Source organism: Anabrus simplex, chromosome 9, assembly GCF_040414725.1.
Source record: "Anabrus simplex isolate iqAnaSimp1 chromosome 9, ASM4041472v1, whole genome shotgun sequence".
Lineage (NCBI taxonomy): Eukaryota > Metazoa > Arthropoda > Insecta > Orthoptera > Tettigoniidae > Anabrus > Anabrus simplex.
Window position 1 is genome coordinate 84,550,390 of NC_090273.1, and position 16,259 is coordinate 84,566,648.

The 16,259-nt window shown below is 40.5% G+C and overlaps 1 protein-coding gene across 2 annotated transcripts in view; it reads right to left on the reverse strand.

Moving 5' to 3' along the window:
• LOC136881270 (serine/threonine-protein phosphatase CPPED1) overlaps positions 1–16,259 on the reverse strand; it is a 122,090-nt gene that overhangs the window by 67,768 nt on the left and 38,063 nt on the right. For both annotated transcript variants that reach the window (XM_067154042.2, XM_067154041.2), the window contains exon 3: positions 3,053–3,262. In XM_067154042.2, the coding sequence (XP_067010143.1) occupies positions 3,053–3,262 (210 nt within the window). The remainder of the gene's footprint in view (positions 1–3,052; positions 3,263–16,259) is intronic.

Here is a 16,259-nt window from a genome sequence, read left to right on the forward strand (position 1 = left end):
ATGTTTTCCATGGTTTCCCATTTTCACACCAGGCAAATGCTCAGGCTATACCTTAATTAAGGCTACGGCCGCTTCCTTACCACTACAAGCCTTTTCCCATCCCATCATCACCATAAGACCTATCTGTGTTGGGGCGACATAAAGCAACTTGTAAAAAAAAAAAAAAAAAAAAAAGAGAGAGAGAGAGCAAGTTGCTGAGAAAAAAACAATCAATCAATCAATACTGATCTGCATTTAGGGCAGTCGCCCAGGTGGCAGATTCCCTATCTGTTGCTTTCCTAGCCTTTTCCGAAATGATTTCAAAGAAATTGGAAATTTATTGAACATCTCCCTTGGTAAGTTATTCCAATCCCTAACTCCCCTTCCTATAAATGAATATTTGCCCCAGTTTGTCCTCTTGAATTCCAACTTTATCTTCATATTGTGATCTTTCCTACTTTTATAGACGCCATTCAAACCTATTCGTCTACTAATGTCATTCCACGCCATCTCTCCGCTAACAGCTCGGAACATACCACTTAGTCGAGCAGCTCTTCTTCTTTCTCTCAATTCTTCCCAATCCAAACATTGCAACATTTTTGTAACGCTACTAGGATCTGGAAGAACAGAGTAATAACAAACAACCCAAAGATCCACCTTGTTGAAACTCTTTTCTCTGTCTTTCTGTATGGTTCTGAAACACAGAGACAAACAAAATATCAATGTGTTGGAGATGTGGTGTTGGCACAGAATATTGCATGTACAGTGGACAGCAAAAAATTACCAGCATGTGTCCATCATCAACCAACTTAACATCTCTAAACATCTTTCCTGTCGTCAAGTCGATCAGAAAATGTCCAACTCCCTCTCTAAATGGTTAGCGTGCTGGCCTTTGGTCCAAGGGGTTCCGGGTCCAATTCCCGGCAAGGGTCAGGGGTTTTAATTTTCATCACTTAATTCCTATGGCTCGGGGACTGGGTATTTGTGCAGTCTTCAGCATTAGAATTCATCTTAGTAAGTGCCCCATCCTCACAGATGCACAGGTCGCCTATACGGCGTCAACTCAAAAGACCTGCACCAGGCCTCTCCGAAGGCCACACGCCATTACTATTATTAATCAGAAAATCCTCCAGTTCTTTAGGCACATCATAGAAAGAGATGGAGGAAAACTTGAGAAACGCAACATGCAAGGGAAGACTTAAGGTACAAGACTGCAGGGAAATCTACTGTAGTGAGCAGATGGATTGACCAAGTTACAAAGCTCACTGTTTTACATTATCAGCAGATCTTAAGGAGAGCTGAAAACCATCCAGGCTGGAGAAGCATAGAAATGAGCAAAACATTTAGTGATGATGACCTCTGTAATGATCAACCTTATTCAGCTGATCTTCTTCTTGTCCTCACAGAAGGTTGGCAAGGTGGATCTTTGTGTTGTTTGTTATTGCTCTGTTTTTCCAGATCCTAGTGAGTTTCTTCTTAGCAACATGCTCTTATTTTTTTTACAAGTTGCTTTACATCACACCAGCACAGATAGTTCTAATGGCAATAAAGGGCTTGGAGTGGTAAGGAAGCGGCCGTAGCCTTAATTAAAGTACAGCCTGAGCATTTGCCTGGTGTGAATAATTTTTCCTTTCCCGCATCAGAATTAACATATTGTGAGCGTCAAACCACTGTTGGAGGTTTGGCGTCCACATGAAAGTTTCCCTTCTGTTGTATCACACTGTATTTGTCTCAGAAGATGTGTCTGAAATAGGCTGTTTTCTTGTTATGTGACACTTCATGAAAGGCTAACAGTTTCAAATAGGAGGTCATGGTTACACAAGATGTTCCGAGTTTGAACCTCACTGTTGGCAGCCCCAAAGATGTTTTTCCATTCTCACACTAGGAAAATGGTGTGGTTGTACCCATTTCTATCCACTGTTGCCATAAGATCTATCCATGTCGGTGTGACGTAAAGTAAATTGAACATGTTTTGATTTCAGAAGCATACTTCATGCAATATTGATTTTGGTTTTGATTTCAACATCTGGAACCCTACGTACTTGGAATGTGGCACTCTTTCAACGGTGTTTCCATCCAGGGTGACAGTATTGGTAATTTTCTGTTTGCTGGCTGCCATGAGTGTTTATTTTAAGGCTAAACTCCTTGCTTACTTCTCAGTTACTAAGTTACTAACTGTATTTAGAATTGAAGATCTTCAAATTTGGCATCTAGTATCACAATGTAAACTGCATAGAGGATGATTCTTATTCACTTCCCATTGATCTGGATTCCTTTATCAACTTTATCAAGGGCAATTTGAATAATAGCTAGAGTATAAGTTAAAAATAAATCCAATAAAATGTATACAGCAAGATGGAACCAATAACAACAGCAATTAGAAAGAGAAGATTGGTGTTTTATGGGCACATCTTCCATATGAATAATGACCGGCTCACAAAGAAAATCTGGAATTTTCTAAAACCAAAGGCATCTAAGATGAGATGGTTCCAAGAGTGTGAGAATGATCTGAGAGAGGTGGGCATTACGGAAGATGAAATCAATGACAGGGTTTGTTTCAGAAGGATGGTGAAAAGCTATCAGGGTTTTATGGTGGAGACAGAACCTAGAAGACGGAGAGGCCCTTTACCAGAGGAGCGGAAGAAAGCGCGCCAACAGGCTCAAGAAATACTGGCAGGATGACAAAGCTGGCATACGAACAAGACACGGACACTGAAAATGAGATTGGTTGTTACCACACAGTCCATAGAGGGTCAATTCAAAAGACAAAAAAGAATTGGAGTGATGATACAACATTATTTCACATTTTTCTGTAACTTGATTTCTTCAGTAACATAATCTAAGATGTTTGTTTCCAATACATTTTCTTGATGATCTTTACTGTCAAGGTCAATAAGTTAGTTGATACTTAAGCTAATTTTAGAGATGAACGCATCAACAATACACTGAGTATAAACTTCTAGCAGAGGCTTGAAAACAGAACAATTAAAGGAATAACACAAATAATAAAAATGTTTATATACATGCAATTAAATCACTGGTGGAAAAATACTGTTACAGCTAAAAGACTTACTTGGTATGGCATCACAAAGATCTCCACAAATCACAAAGAACTTGGGCTTTGGCACCATATCATTAATTGCCTTAACACATAATTGTGCTAGCTGTACTTCCTGGTCCCATCCAGGAACTGGATTCTTTTCAATGTAGCGCTGAATAAGGCCAAATTGAATATCAGCTCCTTGAATGAAGTAAAACGGACCGTTCCAAACCTTTTCACTTTCTGAAATGAATGAAACTTTAAGTTGCTAAACTGCATTTAGAATCATAATTAAAACACAAATTACAGCTCTTAGTAATCAGGAAAAAAAAGTACTTAATGATGCACACATCTGTTTGAAATACCGGTATTATACAGAGTGTACCAAAACTTGACGGCAAAAATTTAGGAATGAATTTCTCACATAGAGAGAAGAAAAAAAAAATTGACGACAACATGGGTCCGGAAACATATACTTACAGATTTATTCAAACTTTTGTACATTTATACTGCACGTCTGTAACGGCAGCTGAAAACTTTGAGCATGTATCAGAGGAAATGTTCAAAGTGACGACCTTCAGCTTGAATACAAGCCTACACTCGTCGTCGCATGGGGTTACGCACATGATCAAATATGCCTGGTGTACTGCATACTGCCTGACAGGTTGTCACAATGCACTCACGTAAAGTTGCTTCATCAGGAACAGGAGACACATACACGAGAGACTTAACGTGCGCCCACAGGTAAAAGTCTAGGGGGTTCAAGTCAGGAGAGATGGTGACCAAGCAACTGGTCCTCCTCTACCTATCCACTGCTCACGAAAATGGATATTCAGGTACCTGAGGGCAGGCAGACTGAAATGTGCGGGAGCACCATTATGCATGAAAAACATTTGCTGACGGAATGCAAGTGGCATGTCTTCCAAGTAATCAGGCAATGCAGTACGCAAGAAATTCATGTAGTTCTGTCCGGTAAGCCTATTCGGAAGAACTTAGGGTCCCAACAAGGAATCACCAACAATGCCTACCCAGATGTTAACCCATTGCCTTGCAATGATGGAAATTTCCATCATTGTCCACATTGCAATGACGGAAATTTCCGTCCACCCTCATTATTGCTTTGTTGAGGTTTCCAAGGATACATATTGATATATCTTTGCAATCCCAACATGTCTACAAGATGTTGGTAATCGCATTTCAGCTACCTTTGCCCTTCAGCTACGTATTTTGCCGCCAAAGAGTCTAAATATGATCGAGTAAATTGCCGCGTAAAGCTTTAGTGAAGGTAAAGTCAACGTCATGGCCGAGTCAGATGAAGCTCGAATATTACGGTTTTTTTGAGGAAAGCGATGTCAGTGACTGTTTTTCCGATGAAAGTGACACTGAATTACCTTCAAGTGACGTTAGCATTAGTAATTCCAAAGAATTAGATGACATTATTGAAGAAGATGAAGATGGGGGTGCAGGTGGGCATGTGCATAACCTAGAAGACTGTAAGAGTACACAAACAGACAATGTACCAAATAATATGTGGTGTAATCTTCTTGCTACCACAGAGTTTAGTTTTCCAAGCCCCATAGTTTTTCTTCTGCTGAAAGAAGGTATTGATGCGGTTTGTCAGTCTTGTATTTATTATTAATATTATTATTATTATTATTATTATTAGTGCTAGCTGATTTACGTCGCACCGACACAGATAGGTCTTTTGGCGACGATAGGACAGGAAAGGTCTAGGAGTGGGAAGGAATCAGCCGTGGCCTTAATTAAGGTACAGCCCCAGCATTTGCCTGGTGTGAAAATGGGAAACCACGGAAAACCATTTTCAGGGCTGCCGACAGTGGGGTTCGAACCTACTATCTCCCGAATACTGGATAGTGGCCGCACTTAAGCAACTGCAGCTATCGAGCTCGGTATTATTATTATTATTATTATTATTATTATTATTATTATTATTATTTCGTTATGCCTGACTAATGAGCACAATTAAACTTATTAAGCTGATGTAGTTGCCTTTTCCTTCTCCCAAAATCTCTTCATCTTCTCACTGTGGCTTTTCTCGCGAAGTCTGCTATGACTGCAGAGGAAAAAATCCCAAGGGAAAGAACAGGGGTGAATCCCACTATGAATGTGATAAGTGTAAGGTGGCAATGCATGTATATGAGTGTTTTAAGATCTAGCACACTGTGTTGAACTATTGTTAGAATGTGAACTGTATTTCAGTGTGTTGACTTGCTGAAGCAAAAGTGTTCTCTTTAAAGCCAGATTAAATTGCAATCAATGTATATTTATTTTCAAGAAAAATTGCAGTTCAATGGGTTAATGGCGAACCTCTGTTGATGAGAAGATTGGACAATTGCATGAGGATTTGCATCACTCCACATGTGTTGATTATGGAAATTCTGTATTCCGTCTCTTGTGAATGTCGCTTCATCTGTGAACAACACAGAAGCTGCAAAGTCAGGCATCATGCCACATTGTTGTAGGAACCACCAGCAGAAAGTTACTCTTGCAGGATAATATGCAGGAGACAAGGCTTCTACACGCTGCAGATGATACAGGTATAGCAGGTTTTCTCGTAGCAGTCTCCAGATCGTCATGTGCGGCCTATTCCTCTGCAAGCCTAATCTCCTAGTGCTGAATCCAGGACTTTCATCCACAGTGTTGAGTACAGCTTCCTCCTCCTCAACGATTGTACTGCTTGACCGTCTCCCAGTTCCTGGTGGATATGCAAAACTCCTGTGTTCACAGAGGCGGCGATGGATTCCTTCAAATTTCCTTTGGTCCAGCAGCCTGCGCCTTGGGTATTGTTCCTGATACTAGTGAGGTGCCTACAATGTATTACCAACCGCCAAATCATACATGTAATGCATGCTCTAGAGCTGGGAACGGAGCAGTTGCTCTTATGATTGTAATTGGCAGTGCGAGTGCAGCGCTCCATCCGGTATTCTCCGGTAGTAAACTGTTACTCAGAAACCAATCGTGTTTACGGAGGGCAGGTGGAGGGAGAGCGGAGGACGGAGGAACAGTACTGAATGTGTGCTCCCTTGCAGTCCCAGTAGTGGTGCGTAACGGATGTAGTAGTGACGTAGTAAATACTGCTTTATAAGTATGAAGAGGGTGAATATATGAAATATATACATTTTCATTTATCGTTAGTGTTTAATAATAATAATAATAATAATAATAATAATAATAATAATAATAATAATAATAATAATAATAATAATAATAATAATGTATTATATTAATAATTATTATAATATAATATAATATAATATAATATAATATAATATAATATAATATAATATAATATAATATAATATAATATAATATAATATAATATAATATAATATAATATAATATAATATAATATAATATAATATAATATAATATAATATAATATAATATAATATAATATAATATAATATAAAACATCATCGGTGGTCTCAAGAACAACAAGGTTTCAGGTGAAGATGGCATAGTTGCCGAGATGTGGAAACATGCAGATGACCAGTCTTTGCAGAGCATCCATCAAATCATAAAGGACATATGGACAACAGAGTCCCTACCCGAAGGATGGACGTCTACCGTGATTCATCCCCTTTACAAGAAGGGAAGTAAGACAAACTTCAACAATTATAGAGGTATTTCTTTGTTACAAATTACCTACAAGATCCTCTCTGTAGCCCTGCTCAATAGAGTCACCACACATCTAGACTCATAGTTAGGTGAATACCAAGCTGGTTTCCGTATGACTAGATCTTGTCCAGAACAGATACACAATCTTAAGACAGTTCTCAATTACAAAAGCCGAGGTGGACATCCCTGGGTGGTGGTCCTAGTAGATTTTCAGAAAGATTATGACTCTGTGGACAAATACACCCTTTTCTCCATACTATGGGAACTTGGTTTGGATGGGAAGACCCTACGATTAGTTCAAGCCACTCTAAGGAACACGACGTCCAAAGTCAGATTCAGAGGTGAACTATCCGAAAGCTTTCCAATCAGAACAGGAGTTAGACAGGGTGATGGTCTCTCCTGCATTCTCTTAAACTGTGTCCTGGAAAAGATCATTAGGGAATGGAGAATGATGCTACCACCAAGAGCTGGACTGAAGCTTGGGAACAAGAGAGACAACCTCACTGCCTGGTGCCTAGCCTTTGCCGATGACCTCATTCTACTGGCAAACAATATACAGGAGGCTACCTACAACTTACAGAGTCTTTATAGTGTAGAGGGTTAAGACTGGTCTGAAGATCAGCATCCAGAAGACTGAATTTATGACCAATATCAAGGAGGCCCCTTCTACAATTCCTCTCACAGACGCTACCATACGAAAAGTACCTGCAGTTAAGTACTTGGGAGAATGGATCTCTGCAAATCAGAACAAGAACCTAGCCATAGATGCCAGATGTACCAAGTTTGAAAGGGCTTATCACTTGTGTCGTAGTATCTATTCATCTAAGTGCCTCTCCAAGAACCTCAAACTCAGACACTACAAATCGGTCGTCAAACCATCTGTTCTGTATGCTTCTGAGTGCCTTGTAATGGCCAGGAAGGGCCCTCTTAGAAAGCTGGAGTTAAAAGAGAGGAAGATCCTGAGGAGGATATTAGGACCAATCAGAGAGGAAGGAGGCATTTACAGAATCCGCCATAATGATGAACTGTATGAACACCAGGAGGACATTGTCACGTGTATAAGGAAAAGGCGCCTAACCTTTTATGGACACTTGGCCCGTCTGGATTCCGAAAGACTCACCAATAGGATATTCACAGTAACAGGAAGAGGCAAGGCTTCTAAGAACAAATGGATCACGTCAGTTAAGTCGGATATGGAACAACTAGATATCCCACTGAGACAAACTCATGACCAACTACTGTTTTGTCAAGCCATCCAACACGGAGTTTTCCCAAAACCCCTTACAAGTAAGAAGACTACAGAAACTAAGTGGATAGAGGAAAGAAAGCTGGCTCATAGTCAGCAAATGAAGGAGTATTGGAAGAAGAAGAAAGCAACAACTTTACCGAAGAGTAGATACGAGCTCCATGGTCCTCAGTAGGCCTAAATGACAAAGAAGAAGAATATAATAAAATATGTTATTATTATTATTATTATTATTATTATTATTATTATTATTATTATTATTGTCCACCTCTGTGGTGTAGTGGTTTTGTGATTAGCTGCCACCCCTGGAGGCCCAGGTTCGATTCCCGGCTCTGCCACGAAATTTGAAAACCACTTCTGTGGTTTCCTGCGACATCAAGATGCCGGCATTTTGTCCCGCAGGAGTTCATTAATGTGCTGGACACCTCCTGATATGAGGCTGTCGTCGATGTAAGAGCATCGTATATAATACATGTTCACATGCAATGGAATATAATTATTACTTAAATATTTTTAGTATTAATAATATTATAAATGCATTTGCAAGGGCATAATATATGGCAATATTCAATCTATATTATTCTATCCACCTGCACCTTTTGCAGCCATCCTCGAAGTGGTTTTCCGTGGTTTCCCCACTTCTCCTCCAGGCAAATGCTGGGATGGTACCTAACATAAAGCCATGGCTGCTTCCTTCCCTCGTCCTTGTCTATCCCTTCTCATTGTCCCATCCCCCCAAAAGGTCTCTGTTCAGCATAGCAAGTGATATCGCCTGGGTGAGGCACTGGTCCTCCTCCCTAGCTGTATCCCCGACCAACAGGCGAGTTGGCCGAGCGGTTAGGGGCGCACAGCTGTGAGCTTGCATCTGGAAGATAGTGGATTCGAGCCCCACTGTTGGCAGCCTTTAAGGTGGTTTTCCCATTTTCACACCAGGCAAATGCTGGGGCTGTACTTTAATTAAGGCCACGTCTGCTTCCTTCCCACTCCCAGACCTTTCATATCCCATCGTCACCATAAGACCTATTTATGTTGGTGCGTCATGAAACAACTTGTAAAAAAAAAAAAAAGTATCCCCGACCCAAAGTCTCACGCTCCAGGACACTGCCCTTGAGGCGGCAGAGATGGGATCCCTTGCTGAGTCCATAGGGAAAACCAACCCTGGAGGGTAAATGGAAAGAAAGATTATTATTATTATTATTATTATTATTATTATTATTATTATTATTATTATTATTATTATTATTATTATTATTATGTGGTTTCCTGCAACGTTAAGATGCTGGCATTTGGTCCCACAGAAGTTTATTAATGTGCCGGACACCTCCCGATATGAGGCTATCGTATTTGAGCACCTTCAAGTACCACCAAATGAAAGTCGGAATTGAAACAACAAACTGAAGCTCAGAAGGCTAGCGCCCTACCGTCTGAACTACTCAGCCTAGTACAGCATATTAAAAATTCCAATCAGTTCTTTCTCTTCAGTAATAAATTAGCTACGAGTATAAATCATGTAAGAGCATCATATATAATACATGTTCATATGCAATGGAATATAATTATTACTAAAATATTTTTAGTATTAATAATATTGTAAATGCATTTGCAAGAGCATAATATATGGCAATATTCAATCTACATTATTCTATCCACCTGCACCTACTGCAAACTGAATTTCAACAGGTCAAAATCGGTTATTCATAGCATAACAAATAATGTGGCAATCTTGAAATGACTGCAGCATTTGAATGACAAACAGAAAAACACATACACATGCATCTGTACTGAAACCTAAATAGTAATTCCACCCAAGATCACCGTCACAACATTGCCCACATTAAAGCATTTGAATTTTCCGCCAGTGAACTCAATTGGAGGACTACCGTAGGTCTCCAGAGGAAGAGCGAAAACAACTGCCCCGCTCCGCTCCTACCGTTCCCAGCTCTAGCATGCTCTACATTCACGTACGAGCACTTCAGAGCAACCTGCAAACCACAATTACTGTTAACCACAAAAACAGACACTATGCACCAAATCTCGTATGGCTACGGTTACTTACTTACTTACTTACTTACTTACTTACTTACTTACTTACTTACTTACTTATGTAAGCAGACTACAAACCACAATCACTAATCACAGATACCAGAAATGTTAAACAAACTGAAAACCACAGATGTGTTATCAGAAACAGCTAAGCTGAAAGATGATCCGATATCATGTGTGAGAGCTAAGGTATTTTAACACTCACAATCAGATTCATTCACAACATGAATACTTCTGTAACAACTGTAACCGTTGTCCCACTTTTTTTTTTTTTTTTTTTTTTTTTTTTTTTTTTTTTTTTTTTTTTTTTTGCAGCAGGTAGGGACCCTTTTCGGAGGCAGTCCTACCCAGGGAGTGGCGCCCCTGCCTATGTGAGTCCCAGAGCATACTGACCCGGCATGTAAAATCTGGTAAAGGTCCCAGCTCAGGGTTACGAGTGAAGACCTCAACGACTTCTACAGCGGAGAAGGTGGACTTCGGTACGGTGGAAATGGCGGAAGTGGCGTCCCTGTATTCAGGGATTAATATGAGTACAATCTGCTGCCTTGTAGGTTGAGGTGACTGGACACCAAAGGCTAAGGGAGAAAACCCTGAAAGAAAATCTCCATCTGTGTTAGGCTCAGCAGGTCAACAGAGGGATTACTGAAGAAGTTGCTTTCAAGAATAATACGAGCCTCGGATGTAGGAATTCATGACGACGACATCAGTTTGGTGCGAATGACGGTTTAAAGCCTGATGTTACACCAGCTACTCAAACCAAACGAAGACAAAGTATCAGAGTGGGAACATGAAATATCCTTACAATGACAAACAAAACTGAAGAGCTGGTCGACCTCATGGAAAGGAGGAAACTTCTGATCATGGGCCTGAGTGAAACAAAGTGGAAGAAAACTGGGAAAATGAATATCAGATTGGACTGTAATCTCTACTGGTCTGGAAATGAAGTAGAGTCTAAGAATGGAGTAGGATTTTTAATAGATAAAGACATAGATGCGTGTAGTGAAGTTGAGTTTGTTAGTGAAAGGATAATTATCTGTGAACTTAGGAGGGAAAAAGTACAATGTGATCCAAGTCTATGCTCCACAGGTAGGATGCTCAAAAGAGGAAAAGGCCAACTTCCTTAATAACCTGGAAGAAGACAATGAGTACAACAATCTAACTGTAATGGGTGATTTTAATTCACAAGGTGGTTCACAATGAACAGGATATGAATCCATACTGGGACCTCATGGAATGGGAAACAGAAATAAAGAAGGAGAATATATGCTAGATCTATGCATGAGAAACAACCTGATAGTGAGTAACACTTGGTTCAAGAAAAGGGACTCTCATAAAATCACAAGATATAGCTGGGATGATAATTTGTTTTTTTTTTTGCTAGTTGCTTTACGTCGCACCGACACAGATAGGTCTTATGGCGACGAGGACAGGGAAGGGCTAGGGGTGGGAAGGAAGCGGCCGTGGCCTTAATTAAGGTACAGCCCCAGCATTTGCCTGGTGTGAAAATGGGAAACCACGGAAAACCATTTTCAGGGCTGCCGACAGTGGGGTTCGAACCTACTATCTCCCGAATACTGGATACTGGCCGCACTTCAGCGACTGCAGCTATCGAGCTCAGTGATGATAAAATAGGTACAGTAATAGATTATATTCTGATAGATCAAAATGTATGGAAAAATGTCAGTAATGTTAAGGTCATTTCAAGTGAAGACCTTGGTGGAGACCATAGACTGCTGGTTGCAGTTATTGCAGAGGAAAGACCTCCCAAAGTCTGTAACAAAAGAGTCCCAAAAATAAAAACTTGGCGACTAACTGAGCCAAGTGTAAAGGAAGAATTCAGGGAAGGTGTCCACAGGTTGTTGCCGAGAGAAGAACTGAAGTTGGTAGATGAAGAATGGGATACTCGAAAGAAGGTTGTGGTTGGTACAGCAGAAAACGTATGTGGACAACAGAGCCAAATAAGAAAACCTAAAGAAACTGCCTGGTGGAATGATGATATTAAAAAGGCTATCAATGACAGAAACCATGCAAGAAGATCCTTATATCAAGCAAGAACGCAGTGAGATCAACATGAAATAGAGAAGAAGCTGTCACTTTACAGAAAGAAAAAAATTACAGGTCGAACAGTTGGTTGTAGCTGAAAGCAGAAATGCAAGGAAGATCTGGCTACCAAAATAATGCAGGATGGAAATAAAAAACTGTTATACAGTATTGTTAAGAATAGAAAAACAAATGAATCTATCCAATCTGTGGAACTTCCTAATGGTGAGGTGACTAGGGATAAGACCAAAATGGTATTACAGGAGTTCCAAAGGCACTTTGAAACTTTGCTAAACTGTTATGAAAATGTCACTCCATTAGATGACAAACCTTATGATTTTGACAGCACAAATATCACTAGTCTGACATGGTTGGAAGCAGAGCCAGCAATATCTAAGCTGAAGAACAACACATCAACTGGATCAGATGAATTAAGTGTTGAGATGATCAAAGCACTAGGAGAGGTACGACAACAGTGGATGTACAGAGTACTAAATAGAATCTGGAAAGAGAATGTAATACCCAATGACTGGAAGCAAGGAGTCATCATCCCATTGTTGAAAAAAAGGTGATAGAAAGAAATGTACCAACTACAGAGGTATAACTCTGCTGTCACATGGCCTCAAAATCTATGAATCCATCCTTGAGAGCAGGATTAGAAAATATGTTGAACCTACACTTGAGGAGGAGCAACATGGATTTAGACCTCATAGATCAACTATAGACCTCATTTTTGCCGCTAGAATGCTCTATGAGAAGTGTTGGGAGAAAGGTAAAACACTTATAACAATTTTCTGGACATCGAGAAAGCATATGACCATGTACCATGCAGGCATATATGGGAATGTTTGAGAAATAAGAAAGTGCCCGATGACATTATAGCATGAGTACAACGATTATATGATGAAACCACGTGTTAAGTCCAGGTCCAGGATGGAAGGTCCAGTTGGTTTGAAACGAAGAGTGGAGTACAGCAAAGAAGTTGTCTTTCACCACTTCTCTTCATAATCATAATGGATGAAGTTTTAAAAGCGGTTAAGAGACAGGATCCAACAACTAATGCCCTGGTTTTTGCTGATGATGTAATGGTATGGGGTGAGACAGAAGCGGAAGTACAAACTAGACTAGATCCCTGGCATGAAGCTTTTACAACCTTAGGTCTCACAATAAGCAAAACAAAGACAGTTGGCTTGGTGATGAGTAGAAACTCTCCAACTGTTCATCTAAGTGTACCGGGCGGTACACCTCCACGCCGCTAATTCAAACATTGCGCCAGTTGAAACTCCTCTACTGGAGAAAGCCTGAACTTTAACAACCATATTAATTCTAAGGTTTCTCAGAAGATGTCACTAGTGTAAATTTTGAAGTGTTCTGAACTGTGTCTATTTCGATTTATGTTTGTTTTGCTCTCTAGCAAGAAGTGTGGACATTCTCTTCTAGATGTCACTACATGAAAACTATAACTATGCACTCTGGTGCGAAGTGAACGAACTGTTTTTTGAAGAAATTCTGTATTCATAAGTTTGTTCTTTGTTAAATTTCTTTCATTTCATTTTTTGGGTTGGCAGTATAACCCGTCTCTTTCCGCCAGTTTTGAATTTGACCAATGAGTAATTTCTGTAATTAATTTTCCACCAATCATAGGTGTCTTCTTCAGTTTTTGACTTGTAATCTTTAGCCGACCAATAAAAATTTATGGGCGGGTTGTCATAATTCATGAAAGGTCTCGAATGTTCCACGAGGGTATATAAACTGCTGATTTTCTTGTCTCGGGGCCACTTCAGTAACATCTCTCATTGTGTGATTATGTAGCAGGGGGCGGGAAGCGCCTCTTTCTTCGGGCAGCAGTTCATCTATAAGGTAATGGCCATTTTATAACTTCATTTCTTGCTAGCTCAGCAGTTTAACCCTCGGGGCAGGTTCAAAACTTTTCTAATGTAACCTATCTTTAAAATGTAATAGACATTTGGTAAATTTTGGCTCTTTAACTACAAATTGGGATAGAGAGTGCCTCACCCTCTCGAGCTCCCACTCATATTGTTTTGAGGTGACTACGTTTTCATAACCGTTTTTCTTCTCTTCGTAATGTAATAAAGTTTTCTTATCGTGTCACCTCTGTAGTATGGGATTAGCCCTTGCGTAAGCGGCCTAGTGCCAAGTAGGTTTAAAAAAGTGTATTAGGAGTGCAAGCAACGCCTCCATTCTATTCAGAATTTTGGGCCATGTAATTGTCCTGTTTCTTTACTGAATAAGCCTCAGTAGCTTGGGTATTACTACCCCTGTCCTTGTGTGCCTGGAGGACAGCTTGAAGGTGGAGTTTGGTGTGGCCTTTGATTAGGCTTGAACTTTGAGAGCGGGTTGCTCTTTCTTAAAAGTGAATTTTCTGTGTGCCTCGAGAAGGCTTAACATGGTAATCGGGAGCAAGTGCTCCTTGGCATGATTGGGGTTTTCTGCCCCTTTGTTTGAACTTGGTATATAGGTAAAGTTGGGCTCATAGCTCAAGGTTCGTGAGTGTCGGGCTCGAAGCCCAAATTTTGTAACGAACTAAAATTGTACTTTCTTAATTTGTTGATCTGCTACTTGGTACCTGTTATATTCTGTTATTTGTTTATCTTGAAAAGAAAATATAACCTTTGTTAAAGTTTTAAATTAACTTTAATTTTGTAAGTTGAGACCTATTCCCGCCCGCACCTTCTTTCACCTCTGCAGATCCACAATACTCCGTAACAAGTGGTAGCAGAGCGTGGTTAAACGGGTCTCAATTTAGCCCCTTTTGACGGCTAAACATTGCTTTTCAATCGAACTCTAACAATTTTCTCAGTCGCTGGGATTTTTTTCAACATTTTTCTGCCATCATGTCTGGCCCTCGCGAGGTTCTCCATCCTTTCTATTTGCGTAAAGAAGAATTAATTTATGAACTATCTCTCAGAAACGTTCAATCTGGAGGCACGGTTGCATTGGATGCTAATAAACTTAAAGATTCCCTTGATTTGCCTATTACCACCCCAACGTTGGGAGAGAAAGCAATTGACGATGCTCTCTCCACGATCAATGACAATACTACTGAGCTAGCATCTGTAGTTAGTTTTTTTTAAGAAGGAAACCCATCCCCTAACCAACTTAAACGTGTGCAAGCTCGACTATTTCATTTTTATAATAGGCTTAATGATCTATTGTCTCTCAAGTTGAGTGACATTCAGGGAAAGGAGGCTAGTGCCCTCATTGAAAACATTTCTAAATTGTCCAGTACTGTTGGTCACTTGTTATCGGGGGTAACGCCTCCCAAAACTGACCCGCCTATGGCGGTAAACACTGTTAGCGAGGAAACTTCTTCCAATGGGGAAGAAAATGGAACATCAACAGTTACTCAAAAAACCACTCCCCCATTAGAAACTGAGTCCGATCGTCGCACGTCCACTCCACCCTTTGTGTTAAATAGGGCACCTTCTGTTGTAACCAAGGTTGAAGTTTACAGAACACAACTTTATTTGCTTCACTTTATGATATTTACACAAATAACTGAAATTTATTTTGAAGCAAAAAGGAATATTGAATCTTGAGAAAAGTCTGTCTTTATACAATATGTACAGGTTTGCAGTCTTTATACACACTTCTATCTCGAAAAGATAGTCTTTGTGAATTGACACGTTGATAGTCGAGAACTATCTGGCACACTAACATAAATGTTCATGAGAGTCCTTGTTTGTTGAAGTGCCTGAATTCCTAAAAAGCAAGTTCAATTGATTGAAGAAATTCCACCTAGCGAAACTAAGGGAGCTTGCATAACTTAGGGAATGAAAATGGCTTGTAGAAGAATTACGGAACATAGGCAGCGGAAACAGGTAAGGGAGCGGTGACCAGAGGTGAGACCTCGTACTGCCAGAAATTCAGTCCACCTGGTCGAAGCACATTTTCAAGAGGAGTAGCCTCCGTGCTCGACGTAGGGTGTATTCTGGAGCTGGACACCGGGGCAAGTGGGCAAGTGAGCAGGCAGTGAGCTCCTATTTATAGTACACTCGATGGTCAGGCACGCGCACTGAGGGCTGCGCGTCGAAGCTAGCAGAATGATACACAGGCGCGCGTGCAGCTGGCTGACGGAGCGAGAAGGGAGCGCCGGACATACAACACCCTCCCCTCCTAAATACGCCGGTACGGCGTGAAACGGCGGCGGCGCTGGCGGCGGCTGCGATGCTGGGGCGGAGCTGATGATGTCTCTGTTGTATGGTCCGGAGCTGGAACTGGGCGGAGTGGCGCTGTCTCGTCCTGAAAGGA